General features: G+C 36.3%; 1 protein-coding gene across 1 annotated transcript in view; it reads right to left on the bottom strand.

Annotated features, from left to right (window-relative positions):
* The window catches only part of LOC139144362 (1-phosphatidylinositol 3-phosphate 5-kinase-like), a 57017-nt gene that overhangs the window by 8840 nt on the left and 21343 nt on the right, over positions 1–26834 (bottom strand). The window contains exons 25-36 of the mRNA XM_070715064.1: positions 26363–26536; positions 25601–25696; positions 23458–23626; positions 22342–22434; positions 21615–21802; positions 19616–19810; positions 18911–19171; positions 18104–18207; positions 16837–16965; positions 16307–16403; positions 15648–15809; positions 14274–14348 (exon numbers count right to left, since the gene is read on the bottom strand). Coding sequence (XP_070571165.1) covers positions 14274–14348; positions 15648–15809; positions 16307–16403; positions 16837–16965; positions 18104–18207; positions 18911–19171; positions 19616–19810; positions 21615–21802; positions 22342–22434; positions 23458–23626; positions 25601–25696; positions 26363–26536 — 1743 coding nt within the window. The remainder of the gene's footprint in view (positions 1–14273; positions 14349–15647; positions 15810–16306; positions 16404–16836; positions 16966–18103; positions 18208–18910; positions 19172–19615; positions 19811–21614; positions 21803–22341; positions 22435–23457; positions 23627–25600; positions 25697–26362; positions 26537–26834) is intronic.

Here is a 26834-nt window from a genome sequence, read left to right as displayed (position 1 = left end):
AGGTACAATATTATATATTATAGCCCAAACATGGGACAATGTGCCCGAGGGCGGGTGACCATTTGCCCGACGTAAGGAGGGCAAATGGTCTCCTGCCCGAGGGTACATAGTCCCATGTTTGGGCTATAATGTTTTTATTACATGCCTCTCTTACACAGTTTTCACTCAAAATATTTAGATTTATTGGCAAATGATAATCAATGCTTTATTTCTATCTTAGACGAAAATATGTTAACAGTAGAACGATTTTCATCATTGAATGGCGCAATGATACATTAAACTACTGTTATATATGCGGTTTATCAATTTTTTTCTACAAAATTTTCCGAAACGGGATTTTCTGTGCAAAACATGAAATTTCAACATTTTTACATAAAAAAGTTGTCAAGTTGAAAATGGTTGCGGTTCACTTTCAGTCCAGTGATGATTATGCAGCCCGTGACGTCATCGACGATTTACCATTGAATCTTATGGAGCACGCGACGTTCGATATACGAGGCATGTGATAAAAACCACAAAGCAAACTGACAAAATGAAAAAAATCCTGGAATCATGTTCATGTTAATTTATGATTCCTCCATTTTCAGATAGCTGTTTTTATTAATGATGACAACAAAAATACCTTCATTGTACTATTTTCAAATTCAAAACATAATGTAAATGAGTGCAAATCACCTGCAGAGTCTGACAAAAAGTACATACATAGATTGTATATGAGTCAGTGTTAAAGTCTCAGTAGACAAGAATTCTTAAATTTCAACGTGTATTTACCAAGTTCAAAAGTTAAGGGACAAAGTCGGCCATTTTCATGAATTTTGTTTGATATGAGATACTACTTATATTGTTTGACATGTTGAAAGATACTGAATGAATGGGTGACCATGCATATATTTGACCCCCGGTTTTGACACAATACATGAACCATTGTGAAAATGATTAATGGTCATTTTTTTTTTAGTGTATATTTTCACGACGGTTTTCATTCAATTTGTCTAAAACTGGGGTTAAATATACCGGGTATGCATGGTCACCCATTTATTCATTATCTTTCAACATGTCAAAACATATAAGTAGTATCTCGTATGAAACAAATTCATGAAAAATGGCCGACTTTGTCCCTTTAAATTGGAATTTCTATTGCATACTCACAGGATCCATTTATGATTACTAGAATTACAGTCATTATTTACTCTTTGATAGTTTCTTTTGTGTTTTTTACACAACCTTTTTATCAAATAAAAATTGTGATGGACTGAAAACTAAACGCTGTCACCTTTTCCCTCCTACTACCTTGTACACAGATCTCACATTACAACAGTTGGGCTGTATTAAAATTGAGTGATGGACAGGTTCCATATGAAAACTTGGCTTGCTGGATGTCTTTACATTTTAGTAGTTCAACATGAATGTATCTATCTGGATGAAAAATACAACTAAGGGGTTTTGATTCTCCATGGACAAAATTATGTGCATTTATCAACGAAGCCGTAATTAATTCACACAAGATTTACTTTATACTTAAAAGTTATTCCAGCATTATTTTTAAGTTTAGCCATGTTTTTTCATGTTTTTTAGTTTGGGCAAACATACAAGATGGATGATAGTGTTGTTTCACAGTAGGCTGTAACTGTAATTGTTTAGATCATAGCAACAAAGCCAATCAGCCAGTAGGAACTGAGTCAACACCATAACACCTAGGTGCCAAAAATGGATCATATCAAAGGGCAAAAATCAAAATTTCTTTTGAAATGTCAAAAATATCCTGCCATACTTACTTGTAAGTCTTTTGAGGTCAAACCACATCACTGCAGCTAACATTGAAGTTTGGGTTTCATTTGTTTTCATGTAACTAGTGATTGATTGGTGTGTGAAATGTTGCTGATAGAAGAGTAGACCGATACTAAATGGTCCCAACCTTTACATGTAAACAGACATTTATACTGTCTTTAATGTGATACCTAATGATACTTAATAATACGAACAGAAAAAAATATTCAGTTTGTTATGTTTACAGGACAAACTGCATCATTTTTGTTCATTTTAAGTCATACCACAAAAGGGTTTTTATAAAAATCTTTTACAGTATCTAAGAATCCTGAAAATGACCTCTAACCTGGAGATGTCATTCACAAGAAGAAGTGGATCCATTGTTGAAAGAAATAGGTCATCAAGAACCCCCTATGTTAGTGTATTTGGTATGTGTTATTACATGTATTGCATCAGCTGAGTTCAGAATCAACCAATAGCAGTTCAGTATATCATAGACTACAACATGTGTACTGATATCTTAAGGGGCCTTCATTATAACTGCTGTGCACCTGCCTGAAGTGGGTTTATTGACACACCCATACAAAATGGCTGCTGCTTCTGAACGTAAAGTTTTGGAGAAGATCAGTGAAAATTTCCTGTGTTGTACCATCTGTTTGGACCAGTTCAAGTCTCCTAAAATTCTACCATGTCTACACACATTCTGTGAGCAGTGTTTAGTCAAACTGGTTGAGAAGACAGGTTCACTAAACTGTCCGGAATGTCGACAGCAGTATCAGCTTCCTGCTGGGGGAGTGGCAGCAATAAAGGGAAACTTCTTCATGAAGAACCTGGTTGAGACATTTCAGCAACAACTCAAGTTTATCCAGGGAGCTGAGATCAAGTGCGAAGGTTGCACAGAGAATACAGCCTCTCACAGATGTAATAAGTGCAAAAATTACCTTTGCCACAGCTGTGTTAAGGTGCACAGAAATATATCTACGACTCAGTCGCATCAACTTATGACAATTGGAGAATACAAAACAGTAATGCTAGCAAGCCCAGTGACACTACAGGCTGTGGAATACTGCAGTGTCCATCCTAAGAATGAGGCTGAATTCTACTGTGAAACCTGTCAGGTACCTGTCTGTACAAACTGCACCATAGTCACACATCGAATACCAGAACACATACACAGAGACTTGCACAATGCAGCAGATGAGTGTCGTACAGAATTGAAAGCAATGGTTGACAAACTGAAAGTGAAAGAACAGGAGGTGGAAAAGAACAAACCCTGGCCAAGCAAATATACAGTGATCTTGCAGAGCAGTACTTCCAAGAAGAAAGGAAGGTGTCAATCCAAGCAAAAGAAACAAACAAAAAAAAGAAAAAAAAGCAGAGACTGATAAATGAATTGAAAAACATGTACAAAATAAAAATTAAGAGAGCAGCAGCTGACATCGATGAGTTGGAACTAAGACATGGAAACATCAAGAGTGCGTGCTGTTACCTAGAGGCCCTGATGCATCATGGGAATGCCTCTCAAGTTCTGTCCGCAAAGGGCGATGCAAGCAATCATATCAATCAGTTAATTACCATGGAAACTAAAGTAGTGACAGAACATGGGATCTTGCATTCATTCCAAGTGTTGAGTTCAATGAGCATGGAATTCTGGGAGGCCTGGGATCTGATGTGTGTATTTCAAAGTGTACCACTGAAAATATTCCAAAGCAACTCATCAAAGGTGACTCTGCAGACTTAGTAATTACAACCAGAGATTCAACAGGGACTCCGGTCATACTGAAACAACAGGTGACAGCTAAGATACAAAAGCCTGGTGCTTCATTGCAAGAGATTAACGTATCTGACAACGGAGATGGTACACACCAACTCACAGTGTCTGCACAACTGGATGGCGAATATCAAGTTACCATCACAATAGGAGATCAACCAATACCAGATTGTCCCGTCATCATACCTGTAATCAAAGGATTGGTGAAGACCATTGGCAGTTTAGGAAGTGCTGAAGGACAGTTCAGGCAGCCCTACGGTATTGCCATAAACAAAAACAGGGACATTGTCACTGCAGATAAAGATAACAATAGGTTGCAGTTAACCACCAGAGAGGGAAGGTTTAAGAAATCCTTGGAATTCAAACAGTATGAGAATCATTTCACACCAATAGACGTAGCCATATCAAATGACAATGCATACTATAGTTTAGATAACAGTAATAAGCAAGTAGTTGTCAGTGATGAGGATGGAAATGTCATCAGATGCTTTGGATGCAATCAGTTTAAAGATCCATATGGTATTGCTATTAGCCCTGTAAATGGCAATGTCTATGTGACAGACTCTGGTGGGCATTGTGTCAAAGTTTATACAATATATGGCAAATTCCTTAAGTCATTTGGGTCAAAAGGTAGAGATCAAGGGGAATTCAATGAGCCGTGGGGTGAAGTCATTGGAAGTACTGGAATGGTATTTGTAGCTGACTACAATAATTGTCGTATCCAGGTATTCAGTCGTCACAACAAGTATTTGTATTCCTTTGATTGTCAGAGCAAGGATGGTAAGATGAGAAAACCAAAGGGAATAGCAATGGAAAATGACAAATATATTTATGTCACTGCACACCCTAGTTGTCTGCTGAAGTTTGAGAGTGGTGGTAAGCTTGTTTGTCGCATTGCTGGTGACATTGATGAACTGCAGCACCTCACTGGTATAGCAGTGACAGACGATGTACCTTGCAGAATAGTTATAGCTGATTGGGGCAATAATTGTATCAAGGTCTTTGTACAGTGATATACAAGTATACTCATAATAAGAGATTGTGCTGGACTGTATTCTGTTTTACATGTAATTTCAGCTAACCCCATAGCCCGTTATACTACCAGATTTTCACCCAGCCACTCTATAATTTATGAACCCCAAAATATTGATATTTACATTGTGTTCTTGCAAACATTAGATGAGTGCACTCCAGTGACTTGGCACTGCATATAACATTTCCATTGAAACAAAAGTTTGTAATCATGATTATGGAAAACTAATAGTTTTACAATATTTATCATACTAGTTCTTCTTTTGATTTTTTGTTGAAAGATCACCTTAAACTGGATAAATTTCCTTCTAATTAATCTCCTCCCATATGAGCCAATCCAATGTTTATGTCATTGAAAAATATGAACATTTAGGGCCACTTGGACTGATTCAAACACTGGTGTACCAGGAAATGGCACTTTTTTGTGTCTTGAACACTCAGATCACTGTGTGTACATCATAAAGACACTGGTACAATTTAGTCAAAATCAAAATATGAAGATTTAATGATTTTGATGAGCTTTGTTGATATTTTTTGATTGAGTCAATGCACTGATGACTTTCACTAAATATAATTTCATTTTGTGTCAATAACAAGAAGACATCGGCATGGAATGTAGACATTTCATAAAAGGTTTTGTGAATTGGTTTAAAAGAATATTTATTTTACAGAGTTAGGACGTAGACTTCGTCTTTCATTGCATTCTGGGTATTATAAACAAGAGGTATTTTTACGGTTTGGAAACCACAATCACTTTTGATCTTCCACTGTCAGACAAAAGTGTGTTCCCAACATTTAACGAGGTAAACCGGAGTTTTGTATTGTTGGCGCTGTATGTTCACAAAACAGATAAAATGATGTTACGAAAATATGGGCAGTGATTTTTGTCACAACTAATGCAGAATGTGTTTTACATGATTTTTTATTTCAGTACTCTACACTTCAAAGAATAATGTGAACAACAAAAGGATAAATAGATAAATATAAACCAGGTCTTGTATATAAATGGTTAATGTTCAATAAATTCAATGATTTGAAAGGAGTGTCAGTTTTCCCAAACACGCAAACAAAATGTCAAAATTTTCCTTTTGCTGTCTGTAGAATGTAATGTACAAAGTAAACAAGTATTTGTTGTTACTGATTGCTGCTATGATTGCACATCATGTATATACAAGGCTGAGAAGCACTACCTACACAGCTTTCATTCCATTTCACTACAATATTAATTGTAACTGGGGAATTACCTTCATTTAAGCATCATATTCCAATATCTCACAATTGGTTGATTTAAAACTTTTCCAGACTTTGTCTATTGTTTTAATGTACTATGAAGTACAATTTGGAAATCAACACTTGACAGTAAAGTTAAGTAAGTGGCTGAACTATTCTGAAGGATACCGGTAGTTTATTTCTATAAATTTACATCACTGATCTGTGCTTCCATTTATGATACATATGGACTATTGAAATAAAGGAAAGAAACATGCTTTCATGTATACCTTCTTGTGGAATATGTAATATCCTTCTAATTATTTTGATGTAGCATGAAGAATAACTGGCAAAATTTTTGATTCTGTCCAGTCAGTCTTCAAATCTGAGTACACTCTATCATAAATGCTATTCTGAAATTCAGAAAAATCATCAGTATATACAGGTATATGATTATTTGAAAATATTCATCACCAATGATTTGACTAGGATCTGTAAAGTAATGAATCAAACTGTGCATGGCAATATTTAAAACATTCTAATTACTTTTGAATGCCACAATGCTTTTAACGTTGATAATTCAATACTTAGCATTTGCAAAAGTTAAAATACTTTGTATTATTCATTATGAAAGTATTGCACTGATGTACACATTAAATTTTGTTACATTTAACACACATAGTTTGAGTACGTACATAACATAAATTACATGCCATTTACTCAGACATCCTGCTGAAGTGCAGCTTTGCTCGGAAGGTTATATCTGATTGGTCGATCCTCAATATTCCATATGCACCACGACATAACACCCAGGTACCAAAAGTGGATCACTGCTTCACGACATCAAAAGGTGACAATCAAAAGGTCTTTTGAAATGCCAAAAAAATAATCTGCCATATTTCACTCCTTTGAGGTCAAACTACAACACCAGGTAAAACTGAAGTTTGGGTTTCATTTATGTTTTCATGTGACTAGTGATTGATTGGTGTGTAAAAATATGTTGCTGACAACAGACTACACTGCAGGGATATAAATAATTTTTTATTTCTTGTGGCAAAAGTTTGCCACCAGATATGAAATCAGGTGGCAATTATGAAAAATCTGGTGGCAGTTTAACACATCATGCGATCGGTATAATAAAACATTTTGTCATTGCAACATACTCATTGTAATTTATAAATTCTTGAAAATATGGTGAGTACACGTCACAAAAAGTCAACCCATACTGTAGGCCTCAAAAAAAAAATTGTCAAACTTACCAGCAGTGGGACATGTGAATTTTCATTTTTACTTGCCCGAGAGGAAAAATTACTTGCCCTAAATTTCTAATAATTGTACCAGTAATTTGTAACAGAGAGCAAGAGTTTGGGCATATTAAGTGAATCCAAAGAGGGAAAAAGCAGATTCAAACATGAACTACATCTTGTTAAAATGAAGGACTATTATCAAATCTGAAATGTAGCAGACGAAATGAGGGAATACTTTAGTCTTTTCTGTACATGCATTTGGCCAACAAGAAAACATCTTTGAATTTGGAATTTTTCGACAACCTCATCTTTGCATAAGATTATCGGTAATAAGATTGTGTGATTTACAATGTGCATGGCTTGCTGCAAGCTGAGATCACAAACAACTGCTCTGCTAGTGTTTATCTGCCAATGCATACACACACGTACCGGTACATCTGCAACCCTTAAAGTTTTACCTGTTTACATGTTTGCTCACTGAGCACAGCCGTCTTTCAGAGTTTTATTTTGATAAATGTATTCGTGAAGAAAGCAGATTCGAGTTTCGTTTTCATTACTCTTCAGTGCAGATTTGTTTTCTGCAAGTGAGAGCCGATCCCTAACAACCAAGGTCACGTAATTTGAAACTGTCTGCATATCACGCACTACGTAGCTGCAATATGTGGCCTCCTTGGTCGACTGAGCCCGTTTCGACTACAATGTAAACTTGTACTTTTTCAACCGGGGGTTGATTAATGCGTTGAACAGTATGCATTGACAAGATCCATGGCTCCGAATAAGTTTACATCCATTTACAAAGCACATGGTGCAATTACACTATCGAGTGAAGCTGACCATCATACACTTGCACAAACAGAATTGCAACCACTGTCAAGGACATACCACTTTATGGCACACATACAAAACAGCAAGTTCACTCCGTGTACGTCAGAGAGAACATGTTGCAAAACTCTATTTTGAGGGCTTTGTGTTTTACAACAGCAAGGATGATTATTTTGCGATGTCGGGTGGATTTTAAAGGGTTTTCAGAAAAAAGCTTCTGAGAGTTGAAGGACTTACATTGATTGTAGGCGTGTACAGACCTAATGAAATACGTTTTCAAACTTGAATTATCCAAAGCTTAGTTAATTCAACTGCTGGTGCACTTGCCCGTCGGACGGGAAGCATATTGATTTACTTGCCCGAACGCAAAATTCACAAGCCATGGCCGGCGATAGGAATTTCTGAGCCCTGTGTAGTGTACTGGCTAATGAATTGCAAGTATTTATTATTATTTAATTCGCACAGGCTGCGGTTTGGCTTTGTTTTCAAAATGTCACAACATGCTTTTATCTTGTGCCCTATGACTCCATATGCGGCTATCACAGAGGGCAACAAGATGTCAAGTGTACAAAAGCTGCTGTCATCGATATGGAGATTAGCCAATCACAAGTTTGGATTCACGCTATGTTTTCATTCATGCCAAAATGTCGCAATTAGTTTTTTTTTTTGCTAATGAGGTTTTCCGCCGTCAGATAATGCGTGTTCCTTCAGTGTTCCTTCATTCAAGCTGTAGGATCGATGACATGATGACCGAAAATTTAGTGGCAGAAAAATACAACCAGAAAAACATTTTGGTGGCAGATTGACAGGTTTTGGTGGCAAATGCCACCATTGCCACCGATTATTTCAAACACTGCACTGCATAGTCACTATCTTCAAACAAACATTATTTGTCAGTAATGTGATAATTCATGTTGAATAGGGATAATATGATCAGTAAAAAATATTCAGTTCTGTTATGTTTACAGGACAAACTGTAGTACAGTGGTAATTATCATCATTTATTGATTTTAAGTTGTACCACGAAAGGGTTGTTTATAAAAATCTTTACAATATCACTGTGAAAATGACCTCTTACCTGGAGGAACATGTATGTCATTATTCAAGAGAAGTGTTGAAAAAAATAGGTCGTCATGAACCCTCTATGTTAGTGTATATTGCATCGGCTGAGTTCAGAACCTGCCAATAGCAGATCAGTGCATCTTAGATTACAGCATGTGTACTGACATCTTAAGGGGCCTTCATGATAACCTGAAACGGCCTTATTGACACATTGACACAAAATGGCTGCTGCTTCTGAACGTAAAGCTTTGGAGGAAATCAGTGAAAATTTCCTGTGTTGTACCATCTGTTTGGAGCAGTTCAAGTCTCCTAAAATTCTACCATGTCTGCATACATTCTGCGAGCCATGTTTAGTCAAACTGGTTGAGAAGACAGGATCGGTAAATTGTCCGGAATGTCGACAGCAGTATCACCTTCCTGCTGGGGGAGTGGCAGCAATAAAGGGCAACTTCTTTATGAGGAACCTGATCGAGATATTTCAGCAACAACTCAAGTCCATGCAGGGAGCTGAGATCAAGTGCGAAGGTTGCAAAGAGAATACAGCCTCTCACAGATGTATTGATTGTAAAAATTACCTTTGCCACAGCTGTGTTAAGGTGCATAGAAATATATCTACCACTCAGTCACATCAACTAATGACCATTGGAGAGTACGAAACAGTAATGCTAACAAGCCCAGTGACACTGCAGACTGTGGAATATTGCCATGTCCATCCTAAGAATGAAGTTGAATTCTACTGTGAAACCTGTCAGGTACCTGTCTGTACAAACTGTACCATAGTCAAACATCGAATACCAGAACATGTGCACAGAGACTTGAAAGATGCAGCAGATGAGTATCTTATAGAATTGAAAGCTATGATTGACAAATTGAAAGTGAAAGAACAGGAAGTTGAGAAAAACAAAACCCTGGCTAAGCAGATTCACGGTGATCTTAGTGAGCAGTGCAGCAGAGAAGAAAAGAAGGTGCTGATGAGAGCAGAAGAAATCATAAGCAAAATAAAGAGAGAAGAGCAGAGACTGATAGATGAATTGAAAAATAATTACAAAATGAAAATTAAAACGGCAGCCATTGATGTTGATGAGATGGAATTAAAACATGGATACACATTAAGAGTGCAGTGCAATTACATAGAGACACTGATGCACCATGGGAATGCCTCTCAAATTCTCTCCGCCAAAGGTGATGCAAGCAATCGTATCAATGAGTTAATTGCCATGGAAACTAAAGCAATGGCAGATAATGAGGAGCTTGCCTTCACTCCAAGCATTGAGTTCAGCGAGCATGGAATTCTGGGAGTTCTGAGATCTGATGTGTGTATTTCACAGTGTACCGTTGAAAATATTCCAAAGCAACTCATCAAAGGTGACTCTGCAGACCTACGGATCACAACCAGAGATTCCAGAGGTAAGCAAGTCCTACTGAGAGAAAAGGTGACTGCCACAGTAGAAAAGCCTGATGCTTTATGGGAAGAGATTGATGTATCTTATAACAGAGATGGTACACGCAAAATTACAGTGTCTCGACGATTGGATGGTAAAATTCAAGTAACCTTGACAACAGGAGATCAACAAACACAAGGTTGTCCTTTCACCATACCTGCCATCGATGGATTGGTGAGGACCATCGGTCATGAAGGAAGAGCTGAGGGACAGTTCAAGTCCCCCACAGGTGTGGCCATTAACAAGCATGGAGACATTGTCACTGCAGATTGGGGCAACAATAGGTTACGGATAACCAGTATAGAAGGAAAGTTCAGGAAAATCTTGAAATTTGCAAAGTTTGAGAATCCTTTCAAACCATGTGGCATAGCAATTTCAAGTGATAATAAATACTACAGCTTAGATAGTAACAATAATCAAGTAGTTGTCAGTGATGAGGATGGACATGTCATCAAATGCTTTGGGCAAAATAGGTTGAAAGATCCAAAGGGTATTGCTATTAGCCCAGTGGATGGAAATGTCTATGTGACAGAAAGAGGGAACGAGTGTGTCAGGGTTTACACAGAACATGGCAAGTACCTAAGATCCTTTGGGTCACGTGGTAGTGGTCCAGGGAATTTCAATTGTATTTTGGAAATAGTGATCGGAAGTACTGGAATGGTATTTGTGGCAGACAGCGAAAACAAACGTATCCAGGTATTCAATGCACATGACAAGTTTTTGTATTCCTTTGATTGTAAGAATGAGAGAGGTCGGATGACACATCCAATGGGGATTGCTATTGAAAATGACAAATATGTATACGTTTCTTGTGATTACCCTAATAGTCTGCTGAAGTTTGAGAGTTGTGGCAAGTTGGTTTGTCGTGTTGATAGTGACTGGAATGGGCTAATACTAGCCGCGGGTGTTGCAGTGACAGCCGTACCAGGTTTGGTAGTAGCAGTCGACAGCGTTGGCAACTGTATCAAAGTGTATGCACGTTAACATCAAATAACCAGAGTGTTCATTTATTGGTGTTGGTATCTCTATAGAATTCACTTAGAAATATCAAATACCGGTAAACTCACACGTACTTTTATGTTGCAATTCTGTCGCGAGTGTAACAATATTGCCCCTCGGGGCCATGGAAGGTATTTAGTCACCAGAACCGGGTTGATTTCACCAGGCCTTTAGAATCATGATAGAGTCAGTATCTCATAAAGATAATCTTTGCTGCATTGATAGCAAAACTCATACATCTTTATATGACTTTCACAATGCAACAAATACAACATCGAAAACAACAAAAGATAAGAGACAAAATGAAACATTCCTGGATACTTAATCTTCATCAAAATTGATGATTCCCTAAATTGACAAGTGCAATTTCCATAAATCCTGATAATGAGAGTGGTTCAACTTCACTGTTACTTTCAAATTCAAAAAATGTAAATTGGTGCGAATTACAATCAAATCTTTGGAAAAAGAGCATATTTTTTGTGAACCTGTATTATGGTAACTGCAATCATTTCAGTCACATGTGTTAATATAAAATATAAAAAAACTGTGTCTAATTTTGAGAGTATTATGTACTTGATCCAATTATAGCTTCCTATATATTTCTTGCAGAATGTCTACTATTATGATTTTATGAGACACTTTCTTCTGTATTTCTCACACTTGTATTGTATTAATTAATCACACATGAGGCTGATGATGAATTTAAATTTAAAAGAGTTAATAAGCAAAAGTTATATAGTCATGTTTTTCATCTTTTCTGTCCCATTTTCTTGTACACAGGTCAAACTTTGCAATGGAAAACAATAGTGCTGTACCATCTTGTAGAAAATTGAGTGCTGTACGGTCAAATTTCAAAAATTTGTGCAATCAATGTCTTTAGGCTCAAGTGGTCAGGTATAAATTCATGAGTCCATCATGAATGTAAAACTAATAATACTGCACTGTAAAAGTCAATTGTATTTTATCAATACATAGAAATTGTTCAAGGAAAAATATACTTTTAGTTTATCAATAGTGTAGTCACTATAAAAATTCACTGTCTACAATTTTACTGGAATAGAAACAACATTTCTGTATCAATATGCTATTCATGCTTTTGGAATCAGGCTCTTGCTTTCAGTTGTTTTTTGTGATCAATATGAATACGAGTTTTTAACATTTTAGAATCCATACCTTTTCCACATTGTTCCAATGTTACACAGTTTAAGTTGTGCATCTTTTTACAATTAATGGTTCTTTGAACACTATTCTTTTGGGTAAATTTGGTAAATTTGGGAACTTTTCAAAGTGTATTATGAAGCACAATCTATTTGAAAATTATGCAATACTTGTTGGTAAATTTCAAGGCAGTTGAAAAATTGTTGGCAAAAATGTGCTCTAATAAATGATATCATAATTTTGTAATGATACATTGTATCAATATGCTAATGTATTAAAATATGACTTAATTTGCACTTAGCCTCAAATGATTATTCATGTCTATTTTTGAGGTACAATATGAGTTGAAGTGTCAAGTAAAATGCATGGTACTGCGTGTGTCAAACAAAAAGACATACTTTTTCACATGCATATACACATACGTTGCCCCTGAAAATAGCATGCAACCACTGTACTTCATAAAAAAGTGCCAAAATCCTGGTATTGGGTCTTTTAGCCTTGCATCCTTACAAGTCGTGTACATACAGGCCTAATTGCTCGCTCTCGGGGAAAAACAACGGTACAGGATCCACAGCTGGCAATAACAGTCAATTAAAACTCTCATCACTGGAACTTAACTGATATTACATCCACCCACTTATGAAACACACATCCTCATTCTATCCACACCAAATCACATTATGCAAAGAGACTCAGGATATTTTGTATTCCCTAAGAGCCCTTTCTCTTCTTTTGGAATTTGAAATCTGTGTCTATGTAAGACCCTGCTGAAACCTTCCTCTTTAAAACTGTAGAGAAAAGTGTCAGGTTACAAATAGCCTTTCATGGAGCATGGTATAGAGTACTGGCAGTCCCATCTGATTCAGTTTGAAACAGAATTTAAATTTGGCTTTGTCCATGAAAGCATCATTTATCGTGCATGAACATAGACATTCTGATCATGTTACAGCATTGCTATGGTGCAACCAGATCTTGACACTACACTATCTGAACTGTGCAGTTACAATTAAGTCACTTTCACTCATTACGGGAAGGCTAGCCTCCATTAAAGCCGCACTTTTCAATCCCAGGTTCTCGCATTAGTGGAGTTCTCCTCCCAGTCAAACACGTGGCCAGTATGTTGTTTGATTTCTATAACATTAATTACACAAACTGATCTCAACCTTTTGTCACATTTTGCTAATCCTGTAAACAGAGTTTATGCAAGCTTTTGATTGACGGTTGGTTCAAATAGCCAACGGTCATTGATTCCCCACTACAAACGCTTGAATTTCCTAAAAAATTGTCTTCCAGTCGCGTTAGACTTTTAATATAACCACAGAGTTCGATCGGCAGCAACTTTACGCTGACCGCTTGGCAGTCTGTCTGTGTTTTTAAGGCCAGGGAAAACTAATAAGTAGCATTTTCTGGAGCGTGTGCCCGCATATTGCCGGTTTGGTGTCCACTTACACAATGAACGCCGCCATACCTTGGCGTCCTTTTAAAGGGAGGCTCCGCCTTTAACTTAGGAATACCCTACTTCCCTAGAGGATCAATTTCACAGACCTGCCTTTCCTACAATGGCACTACAATAGCACCAGCTGGATTAGATAAACATAACAATGGAACATTCACACCTTAGGGATTAAAAGTCTTCTGTTTGTCACCTGAGTTGGTCAGGCAAGGACTCGGGTTTCAGGTACCATGCAAGTTAATGCAGTCGTCCCCTAATGCTAGCAACAACTTTGTTAGTGATGTTTTGTCTGAAGTGTTTGTAATCCTTACCTTGTCCTCCCAAGATGCCGGATGACTTGACAACCATCTCCAATTTCTTGTCCCATGTAAATGTACGAATGTAATCTGGAAATATGAAGGCATTAAGAAAGGACTGTTACAAAAGGGCATCAATTCTTGCTTTCTAAAAATTTGAACCCTTTAAAACTACTTAAGGTGAACAGATGCAGGGGATGTGAGTGGAGATATTGAAGATATTTACTTAGAATACCTACTTACACATCATTATTACTTTATTACTACCAAATCGAGTCGATAAAGATTGTAATAATAATAATAATAATGTCTATTCCAAAAAAAAACCGAGTGAAGATCAAATGTAAATTTGTGACTTGGTGTTCTAAAACAAACACACGCAAACAATCCCACTATACAGCACACAATATAATAAAAACACCAAAATTGCAACAAAGCAGTATAGAAACAAATTACAACTAAAATGCTTTCTTTCATTAAAATATTCACATCTCAGTTTGCTTTGCTTTGGTATATGCTAATATTTAATGTTTTTTTAGCCAGAGCATCATTTTCTGACACTCAAAAATCTACTCTGTTTTGGGAGACTGTACTGGATGCACTCTGAAAGTTAAAACAAGCCAACTTTTTATTCTTGCTTTTCACATGCCTGTGACTTTAACCCTTTGAATGTCAAAGTCAACTTTTGTTGCCTTCAAAGAATGTTACATAGCCAGTAATTTTTTTAGATTTTGACAATTTTTTCAAATTTTTTCCAAAATTGTGGTCAAAAATTGTAGTCGTTGAAAAGTTAAGTGCTTTTGGTTGTGATAATAGGATGAAGATACACATCAGTATCATAACTACATTTTGGTACGTTGTGGTGACATCACAATGTTTTGCTTCATTGTCACCATTTCTTTTTGAATTCAGGTAGCATGTGCCTCAAAAGCTCAAATCTTCCTAAATGAAACTTTCAACCATTCTCTTACCAAATCAACAATAAATATCAGGGGTCATCGTGCAAAGCTTGGAACTAGCGAAACAAATTACTCATCTTTTTGCGATATTTGAAATTCAAAATGGCCACCATCATTGTGTTAAATCTATGGGGTAAAAATAAAATATTGGATTTCCGAAAAACTAAGACACTGAAAGTTTTTCTTTCATCAAGAGCTTTACTGTAAAATGAGCTCCCACAAGTGGTAGATCAGAAAAGAATCGTATAAATTTGAGTCTGAATATCTGTCCCTGAGGCGCGTTCGACCTTTACAATATTTGATATTGTCATATTTTTGGAAGAGTGTGCAGTCAAAGATAATGATGTCAGTCTGAAAACTAAATTTAATTTATATGCTTAATGTTACTTGACACAATGTCATTGCAAGTTTAATTGCTGGTTTGACTTACCAATGATTCCCACCACCAGTTCTTTCCTACTCTCATCAATTCCCACCAGCAGTGAATAATCCATGACTAAATGATCGGATAAGAACTGGGAATCTTTGTAAATGGCCATGGTCAATGCTGTCTTAGAGTGGGTACGGATGTACAAAGGGGAATCCACAACATCTGTGAAAGATAAACAAGTCAGTCACGGAAGGAATGATAAACCAGAGGAAAACAAGATATACATGTATTTATCCTGTAATCCCTACTTCCATATATGTCGGTTCAATACTTCCTTTGGAACAATTGGGTTGTGCCACAAAGTGGAGGAAGAAAGGGGTGGATCTGGTGTAAGAAAACATACATGTATTAATGAATTTCCATGCAGTGTACGATGTTCACAATCTGTATTTGTTATGACAAGTATGGCAGCCTGACAACTAGAATGGCGATGTGAAGTATCTAAAGTATGAACTAACCTTTTGGTGAATTACATCACAGTTGATAAATTCGTTATTTGTCAATAGGAAATTCAGTGGATTCAAACTAACAACTTCCGATGCCTATCCACTTCATTGATATTGACAAATGATTTAAAAAGATTACAAAGACAGAGAGTACAGGCTAGCTTTGAACAAACATGAAAAGAAAAGTAAGTCGTGTCCTCAGAATCAACTCACATTTCAGTAAATTTTCATCCATCAATACCAAATCCTCTGTTTCTTCACCTGACACCTTGACATGGCGATTTCTCATCGACCCCTTCAGGTCAAATACCTAGAGAAAGAACAATATATTCCTTTTTAAATTTCATGACAAAATGCATCTGGACAAAAATTTCAGGAACCATGTATGAGAAAATTTCACAACTTTGTTAGTCAAGGGTGTTTCTTTGGGCAGAGATCATCCCTCGAAACAAACATGGGTTGTTAGGGAGACTATGCTATGCCTGCCTGACCAAGAAATGCAGACCGGATGATGAACTTTACAACAGAAGGTCACAAAGTTTCTTTCAACTATTTAAGAAACATTTCTTGCATCCCATATCAAACATAACAATTTGGCCAAACCAAAGATGGCTGATGCCTAAATGATGTCCCACTTTGATTGCAAAACTAATACCTTTCTAAATTATTCAAGATTGATATTTCATAAAATGTAACATGGTTAGGGTCAATAATGTATCTTTTTGCTATTATATCATCATTACCTGAGCCATCTTCCTGTCATAGAAGAGGTTTTCCATCACCAACAGATCTTGTTTCATGGTGTTATTGGTTTGAGAGTTCCGGAACCCAACTCTATACACACCAAGTATTTTAGCCAGAGCTGTTGGCCTCTGAGATACAAAAAAGATGATAAATTAAAAGTACAGTCTTTAATTTCTAAGAAAATGTATATCCGGTGGGCGTAAACTCTAAGAAGGACTCCATTGATTGTCAATGTCAATGTAATCAGGGCTAAGGAGAGGAAATGAAACAAGGCCATTTCCTATGTAACATGGATTACGCAATTTCCTAGCACTGTACGTGTGTGCCAATGTGTGTTAGATGGTAAGACAGAGTGAGCAGTCTGGCATGAGCGAAGGATACTGGGTCCATACTAGGCTGTGGAGCAATTCAGATTATCTTAAGGGTATCTTTGTATTCATTCACATGAAACTTGAAAGGTACCCTAAAACAAGCATTGTTTCCAACCATGATGAGGATGTCCCAGTGTGCCATGAGTTTAAATTTCAAAATAATTTGATTAATTACACATCTCTGAATTCCTTTTTTTTTTCTTTTTTTTTGGGGGGGGGGGGGCGCATATCTTACATATGAAAACTGGCGATGTTTTAAATTTGTAAAAAAATATTTGTTGCCATAAAAAAAACTAACAATTTAGATCATATTTCTAAGCTAGCCTTAGATAATTTGAGTCAGTATATTAAAGGCTGTCATATATTCAATAGTATTATTCAGTATTCTGACAAATTACATTTGTGGTGATTGTCTTCAATATTTTCTGCATTAATTTTCATGAGCTGTATCATGGCAGGTGGTCTATAACACTGAATAAAAAAATTCACATATAAAGTGTAACATTTGTTTCAACCAACTTGACCTGATATTGATATACGAATTCAGCAGGATAAGCGTTAAGGGCAAATGAGTCAGGCCAGTGGATGTACTTAGAACATGTGGGGTATAAATATGGGATGAAAAGAATGTCTGGATCAATGAGTTGGGTATAAATAATTGGGTGGTAAAATACACACAGAGTATGAGGGATACATATAGGGAGACATAAAAGCTTGATTGGTTCAGCACTGAACATACCAGCACCAGGAGGTAAGCTCTAAATTAGGATAGATGGGTATTTTTACCTGCATGTCAAAAGCTGGTTGGACGTAGTGGAAATAATGTAGAAGAAAACCTGCATTTCAAAGGCTGTTTGGGCATAGTGGAAAAAATAGGTTAAATGGGTATCTTTACCTGTATTTCAAAGGCTGTTTGGATGTAATGGAAATAATGTGGAGCAAACTCAGTGAAAGACTGCACCTCCAGACGAGACATTTGCTTCAATATGAAACGATCATCTGTCAAAGAGAGTGAACAGAAATGTTTCTACCTAGTCAATACCATGGAATGCATGCACTTGATGAAAAGTGATTGCATGATGGGAGTAAAATGGCATGAACGTTCACGGTTTATACTACTTCTCCTTGTCAGAGAACATACTCTCAACATATGAATGATTAGAATGTGAAATTTGAAAGCACCATCATCAGGGTGCCTTCTAAGCCAAACTGATATGCCACTGACTCAAGAAACGTCTGTTGGTTTCAAGGAAATTTCACATGATACTACATGCACTAGAACAGTGCTGATGCGAAGAACTTTAAGAAATTCCAAAATTGATGAAAGCAGTTTGTGACTTAGATAGCAAACTGACCGCCATTTGACACATGCATGCATATGCACTTTTTTATACTGAGCACTTTACATATGTCACTTTCTGCATCAGCATAACCCTAAACAAATTTTAAGATGCCTGACAAACTTTAATTTTCTTTCTTTCAATTTGTAATCAAGGGTTACATAATTCATTTGTGCAGTCAAAGTAATATTAATAGATGGAGACATTTGGATTACAACACTGAACAATCATCAACCAATCAATCAATCAATCAATCAATCAAAATCTCTCTCTCTCTCTCTCTTTCTCTCTCTCTCTCTCTCTCTCTCTCTCTCTCTCTCTCTCTCTCTCTTTTACTCTCTCTTACAGAAAAGTCAACTCACCAGCAGTCTTGCAGAATGTGGAGCCTGACTTGCCACCTCTTGCAACCCAAGGAATGCAGTGGGCGAGAGAACGGATGTATGCTTCCTCTCCGTACGGAAAGACAGTCTTCCGTAAGAGCCGGAACTGCTCAGCAAAGTAGACCCTGCAATAGTACTTGGCAGTGTGATCAGAGAACTGAAGTTCAATGTGAGGGTTTGGTGGATGGTGAGTGCTCTTCTCTTCTTTGTGGAATAAACTGAAGTCTGTCTCATCTGAGAAAGCTGAAAACAGAGAACAAAAACAGAAACTGAATTACTGCATGCTTGCTGAAAGATCTGTGACTGTATTTGTCACAATAAAACCAGTTTGACAGCAAAGGATGCACACTAAGCAATAAAATGAAAATTTTAAATCATTATATTTGAGTATCAATTTAACCCTTTCAACACCATGGTTCAGCCCAAACCTATTGTATTTGGACCTCTTTACTTAGAATTTAGGGGTGGAAGGATTAGGGTAGCGGTCATTTTGTCCAATTCTCTACGAAAAGTGAAACAATATCAGGTTGAAAATATACTCTTATTTGAAATTCTGTAATGTGTAGCGATTGTTAGAATATGAAAAATTGGGCTGTAAATAGGAAGCAACGCATTTTGAAAGTCACTGGAAAGATTTCACTGCACGACAGAAAAACAGATCAGAAGGCTACAACCAGGCTACCCTACCTTTCTTCTCCTTGCTACTGTCTTCCAAAGGTGAATCAATTTCATCTTCTACTTTGTAATAAACCCTATCTGCACCTCTGAGTTCATTACTCTCATTGTTTGCAGGTGGCTTGGGTTTGCTGTAGGTGTACGTGTAGGCCGTGTGGTTTGATAGGCTACCTTTGAGAAATGCCAACACTTTACTACCTCGGCGGCCTGGAGAATAAAAGAACACTGTCAGTATGTACATTATCTGTAATGTCACATCTTTTGTGTTAATTATGGATTACAAATTGTAACCCAGGCAAGTTTTTTCAGATTTTCACCAAAATTTTGATCAAAAACTAAAGCCTATGAAAAGTGATGTCCATTTGGTCTAAAATTATCAAAAAAATTATGGAAAAGACTATAAAAATTTATAAAATGTTGCACTAAATTTTGGAGGGAAAAAACTAAAGCACTTGCAGCACTGTGTAAAGTGTACTAATGAGTGTTGTTAGGTATGCATATCCAGACATAATAAGTCATTGTGAATGGAGAATATTCATATATTCTAGAATGCACACTTTATTGCTGTGATAGCACATTATTTGTGCTGATTATTTTTGTCAATGGCAGACCTGTTCCAGTTTGCTTGATTTCTACGATAATGAAAAGTTTTTGTCAGAATTATTTCAATTGCAAAAACTGGGTACCGGTGGAAGTAATCAATGGAATTCGAAAGATTTTTCTTTGAGTTGCAAAATGCTGATGTTCAGTATCTCTCTAATATTTGCAGAATGTGATATGAAAAGTGTCTGTGCCTTTAACTTTGCATTCTGTGCCATGCTGTTTATACTGAATTCAGTGGAGACACATCTACATCTATAAAACACGCAATGATATTTCTGAATTTTTTATCAAACAAAATCAAAAGACGGTGAAAGTTAAATGACAAAACCTACACCAAGTATGTTATCATAGAGAATCAGTTTTATACCTTGTAGTCAATTAAACAACTATGACCATGAAAGAAATAATTTGATCAGACGTTGTATCAAATTTCTCCTGTTGACATAATGTGTACATGTTGTAACAATGTACAAGATATGTGTGGTCGAAAATGACATATATAATCCTGTATTAAAAGTGCAATTCTCATTCTAATAAAGTGTTAAGCCCTTCCATGGAATACTCGGTATAATCTCATTTCATCAGCATTTTACTTCAAATCATGACTACAGAATTAAAGGCGGAGCCTCCCTTTAAAAGGGCACCAACCATGGCGGCATTCATTGTGTAAGTGGACACCAAGCAGGTAACATGAGGGCACACGCTCCAGAAAATGCCACTTTTTAGTTTTTTCTGACCGCAAAAACGCTGACAGACTGCCAAGCGGTCAGCACGAAGCTGCTGCCGATCGAACTCAATGGTTATATTCAAATTCTAAAGTGACTTGAAGACGTTTTTTAAGGAAATTCGAGTGTGGTGCTGGGGAATAAATGACCGTTGGCAATTTGAACCGACCGTCAATCAAACGATTATATAAGTCTGTTTGCAGGATTAGCAAAATGTGACAAAAGATTGAAATCAGTTTGTGTAATTAAGTGTTATAGAAATCAAACATCGTACTGGCCATGTGTTTGACTGGGAGGAGAACTCCACTAATGCGAGAACCAGGGATTGAAAAGTGCGGCTTAAATACTACATTCTCTGAGTGAAATGTATTATAATTCTCCATTCTTAAAGCATTACACTTGTGAGAGACAAAGAACAGAAAGTTCATCTCTGGTTACCATGGTTACTGAAACTATTTTAAGCTTCGTCATTGTATCACTGTTGTAAGTTGAGAACTTTTCTTCTTTACATTCTTGTTTCTTTGTTTACAGATTAAACAACATAATGAACAGAAATGTGTTCAACAACATTTGGAGGGATGTAAAATTACGAAATTTTGATTTGCCTTAAATAATAATAAAAATCATGACATGGCAAGACTTTAGCCAATTTGAAGTCTATTTCCAAAGGTATGAGTTGGTACCTAATGATGGCTTCTGATCCAGAGATCTTTCCAGTGTAGCTGTGTTCTTCAATATCGATGGTTTCTGTGACTTTGGTTTGACTTTTGGGCTGTTACTGGCTGAACTGGATGCTGATGAGGCAGTCATTTCGAAGTAATTCTTCATACTCTGCTTAAATTCACCCAATTTTTCATCATAAGTCTGACAGCTAGATACAGAACAAAGAGATTGCATTCATTTTGTCGATCAATTCCAAAAATAAATGAAACTTCCACAGTATTGTAGTTGTTATTTGGAGCTAAAAGCTCAAGAATTTTCAAGTTAAATGCTCACTTTAGTCACAGTTAATTTGAGAAAAATAATGATTATAAATCTAAAACATTCTCGTCATTTGTGAATTAAAAAAAAGCGTTTATTTGAAATTTTCTTGGCATTTCTGAGCATTTCTCGGTGATCATAATTTACAAGACAGACTGGAATCTCAATAGTGTGAAAGAATCTCATAAATGAGTTGAAAATGAGTTGAGAGAGCAACACAAAAAAAATTCACAACTGTATAGAAAGGTTGTCTTTTTCAAAAATTGATGAACTGGCACCCTTGAATAGTATTTTTTCAAATGGCAAACTGGTTGTTGACATAGTTTAACCAGCAAAAAACAGCAGCAAACAAACTGCTGTTGACAAAGGTGCTCAGAAGAGATTGAACTCTTTTTAAGTCTTTGGCTTTGGAGACAGACTTGCTCTCACCTGATAGCATAGGCAATGATGGAGCTAGGTTCTGTATCAATCACTGGAATGGGTATCCTTGCTGGCGGCAAGGTGTAATGCTCATCCGGAGAACTGCATATAAAATACAAAAGGTACAATTAAAAACATACCAGTCATTAGCTGCAATTGTCCCAAATTTTGCTGTCAGCCATCAGTTATATTACCTGCAGGCCTTTTCTGCATAGAGTCAACTTGACAGCAAATTGGATTCTACAAAAATTTAGGGTACCCTACTCTTGATTAAAGTCACCTTTGTAAAATATAGTCCAGTAAATTTTTTTCAGATTTTTGCCAAAAATTTGATAAAAAACTGTAGCAAATAAAATATGATGTCCATTTGGTCCAAAATAATCCAAAAAATTACAGAAAAATTCGCAGAACCTGGTAAAATGTTGTACTAAAATTTTGGTGGGGAAAAATTACTGCACTCAAAAGGTTAAAATTAAAGTGTCAGACAATCCAGTTTTTGCAACTTTACCGCAACAAGAGTCTGTGTTAAAAACAAAGACATGCATGGACACATGTACTATTCTCTCACTCTGTCACACTTAGCTACAGTATATCCTCCAAAAGAGATGCTACCTGTGGTGGTTGGCTGGATCAAACATTGATGTAGTGCATTTACATTGTAAAAGTATAAGAAAACAATATTTTGTACATTACACCTACTATCAACTTTTGTAAAATGAAATACAAGTATGCAAAAAGTTGTATTGAATTTACATCTTTTGCATGCTTCTGTGAAAATTAATGCCTTTACAGCATTTTCACGATTTAGATTTGTACAAAATCAGTGGGTGATACATTGTATTCTGAGGAAGGTAGATGCAGTGCATCTGAAACACACACACTTGTTGTCTGTCTAGTTTTTTCTACAGATGTGGACTGCATGTATAGTAGGTCGTGAAGGTTGAGTTTTTCTGGTGGGTTTCCACATGAAAAGCAGCCGAAGCCAGGAAACTTTAGAATTACATTCTTCCAAGTCATGGACATAGCATATTACAGTTACTGTCTCTTTCAAAAAACCAGCAACTTGAGATCTCTAGTGTTTTACAGATAGCTACAAAGTCTAGCTAGAGGGCAGTCTTTACTCACAATGGTCCCACTAACGGTGTGTACATTGGTCCCGACAGAAAATTAGCTATCAAGTTTTTCATAGTGGCAGATCTCCGGTCAGTTTGCTTGGAAGTAGATGAGTCATCAGAATTGGTGATTGCTGACTCTGGGCCTTCACTGGACGCATTGCTACTTGCTGGGGCTGAAACTGAACAGATCACGTACAGGCAAAACAACAGTTTATTTCTGAACACTCTGATAAAGTAGAAGTACTGTCTGCAATGCTGTAGTATTCTCTTCTACTTAAGGTAGTATGCACCTCAAAAGTGAAAGACTTGAACTTTTGCACAAACTTTCCTTAAGTAATCTTTCAACCATTCTCTTTCAAAATCAAGAATAAAATTGGGGGTCACTATGCAAATTTTGGTACAGAGAAACAAATACCTCAAGATTTACCGATAATTACAATTCAAATGGCCGCCATCTCTGTGTTAACTCTAAGTAGAAAAATAAAATTTTCAAATTTCGAAAAATTTAGCTGGTGAACAAGTTTTCTTACACAAAGAGCTTTAAAATGAACCCACATAAGTAGTATATCAGAAAAGAATTGTGAAAGTTTGAGAGTCCAAATATCTGTTCCCAAAGCGTGTTCTACCTTTTAACTGTCGAATATATTTTTTGTGTTTGTTTAATACAAATGTTTAATACAAATATTTTGAATGTTTCTATGTACACTTTCTGTTGTTACAATTATTATTTTGGAAATGGTTCCTGGTACATTTGTACACAAGGAAGTATTTTTTGCATGTTTATGTTACTGAGGAATAATAATTGAAGATATCGACAAACATTACAGTCTCAATGATTTATTTCACATATGTACATACGGAAGTGATTTGTCAAGCTTAAGGTGGAGTTGCCCGTAACACAATGACTTTTGTTCAAAAATCATCTTTTTGCAAGGGTTCATTAAATTTTAATTTATTTTATTAAACCAAGATTATAATATTAGTTGGGTTCACCTTTTAGGATATGACCAACAGTTGTAAGTCCGGTAAGAAAGAAGTGTAAATTTGTGCAAATTTATCCAAATCACCAGATTTTCTGTCTACTTTTTTCTCATGTTTTCAACATTTCAAAAAACTTCAACTCCATTCTGGCAGGGTCAAAATTTGTGAAATATTCATATTATCTACTTTAAATACTATATAAGATAACAATTTTGTTTGGCAATAAAGTTCTTACATTTTAAATAACAGTCATTTCAATTGTGCTTATCATGATTTTAATCACTTTTTTGAATGTTTGTCTGCCATTCCCCTGCCATTTAAAAATGAGAATAGATAACGTAAAATAAAAATTGTCATTTTATTTTCTACCGATATATAGTCTTGTTTCAAATGAGATATTAAGTAGTATCAAGTTTTTGATTTAAATTGATTTTTATCATTAATACCAAAATTGAAGTTTTCTACCCCAAATATGTACCCTTCACCCTTTGAGTAAACTACTGCTAACATACTAAACTCTCAATTCTCTACCTTTTGAAAATATATAGTATGAGGAGCTGTTCATGTCATCTTTGATAAGAAATATTGCTTTGAAAAAAGTGTATTGGTAAAGTGTAGCGCTACCTTAAGCATGCAAAGATCACACAGACTGACTGCCTCTCTCATCATATATATCAACAGTCTACTTATAAAGTCTGAAGCAAGCACCTCAAATGAAAAGTTTGCTGACACTGGCTGAAGACAAAGCTGTTATCTTGTTTATTTAGCAACAGAAGAATCTGTCACCAGATGTACAGACAAGGAAATGCAAATTATGCTGAAGAAAAATGGAAGCTCATACACCAAAGCTCAGGATGTACATGATTGTGTTCACATATGTTTTCTCGATAGTCTAAAGGAGTTCTGCTTCTGCTTATTCAAATGATCTAGAATGAAATCAGTATTGACATCTGATAAAAATTATGGGAAACAGTTTATATATATTGTGATCTTTGCAACTATTTGGCAACCATGAATACTCATTTCAACTGAAATAATTTGCTTTGACAGTGGTGTGACCTATGACCTGACCAGGTAATCTGAAAACACATCACACATCTCAGATGATTTCAACAGATATGGGTGTGGTAACACAGTGAGATGCTCATGACATCACACATTTGACAACTTACATTGCTTGATAAAGCTAGGCTTATCTTCCAGGGATCTAACCCGCCTGTGACCCAGTTTAGCGAGAGCTTTATGGCTGCCTTGCAGGAACCGCTTTTCTGAGAAGGCAAGAGGATGCAGCAAGCAAAAGTGAAGAAGCTCCAAGCAGTAAAGTAAGGAACATGGAATAGACAAAGAAGCTTGAGAGTTACCATGAGAGATGTCATGAAAGCAATTTTGAGCAAACTGAATTTCCTCAGTGAAAACTGCTGCTAGTTGACCGTTTTCAGTTGTAGAGTATTTGCACAGAGCAGGAAATATGCTGAAACAGAATTAATGCTACTCCTTGCACATGAAGTATTCCGGTACAGCATGTAGTTTGTGAGCACAAGTTTTCATGGTCACACGGGTAAAAGTTGAAGTTCGCAGCACTGTTGCATTGCAGAAAATGAGAACCTAGATACCAAGATATCAGTGAACCGTGGAGCACATGTCTTAATGCAGTTATTAAATCAACAGCTATATACAGGTATATACAATGTAAATGTAAACATCTATGTACTAGTATCATTGCTGAATTGCTATATGAAGATTTCAATATGATTTTCACACTTATTTAACTTATGCAGTATACATCTTTACAATCAGCCGAGTGAAGCAAGTGGGGATTAATCAATGTATCCCTGAAGCAGTTTTATCTTGCTGGAATGGTGGTGCATCAAAACATATTCGTCTGAATAATTTCACAGACAGATCAAAGTGGATGAAAGTTTACAAATATTTACTTTTTTCTTCTGAAGGTGCTTCGCAGATGTCATATTCTTCTAAGATGTCAGACAAGCCAGGCTGTTTCACCTCTTCAGTCTTAGCAGGGACTTCTGTCATAATGGCCTGCTGGGTACCTGGAGAAACGCCATGTTCTGTTGAAGGTTGGGGAGCTTCCCTTTGTAATTTTGTACCTAATGTTAAACAAAATTGTCATGTTTTTCATTCTGATGACCAAAACTCTTGATACTATGGTGGCACTGATTATTTTGCCTTGTGAACAGTAACTACATAGGTTTAAAAAAAAATCTGATAGTTTACCCCATGTTTACAAAACATCTAATGATAGCAGATTTTTTATAACAAATTTAATTTTTCCCCTTCGAGTTAAATACAGGGATGGCAGCCATTTTAAAATTTCCAATATTGGTAAACATTAGGAATTTGTTTCTCTAGTACCAAAATTTGCACTGTGACTTCTGATTTTGTTGC

Source organism: Ptychodera flava, chromosome 11 (genome assembly GCF_041260155.1).
Source record: "Ptychodera flava strain L36383 chromosome 11, AS_Pfla_20210202, whole genome shotgun sequence".
Classification (NCBI taxonomy): Eukaryota; Metazoa; Hemichordata; class Enteropneusta; family Ptychoderidae; genus Ptychodera; species Ptychodera flava.
This window is presented reverse-complemented; position numbering and strand designations above follow the sequence as displayed.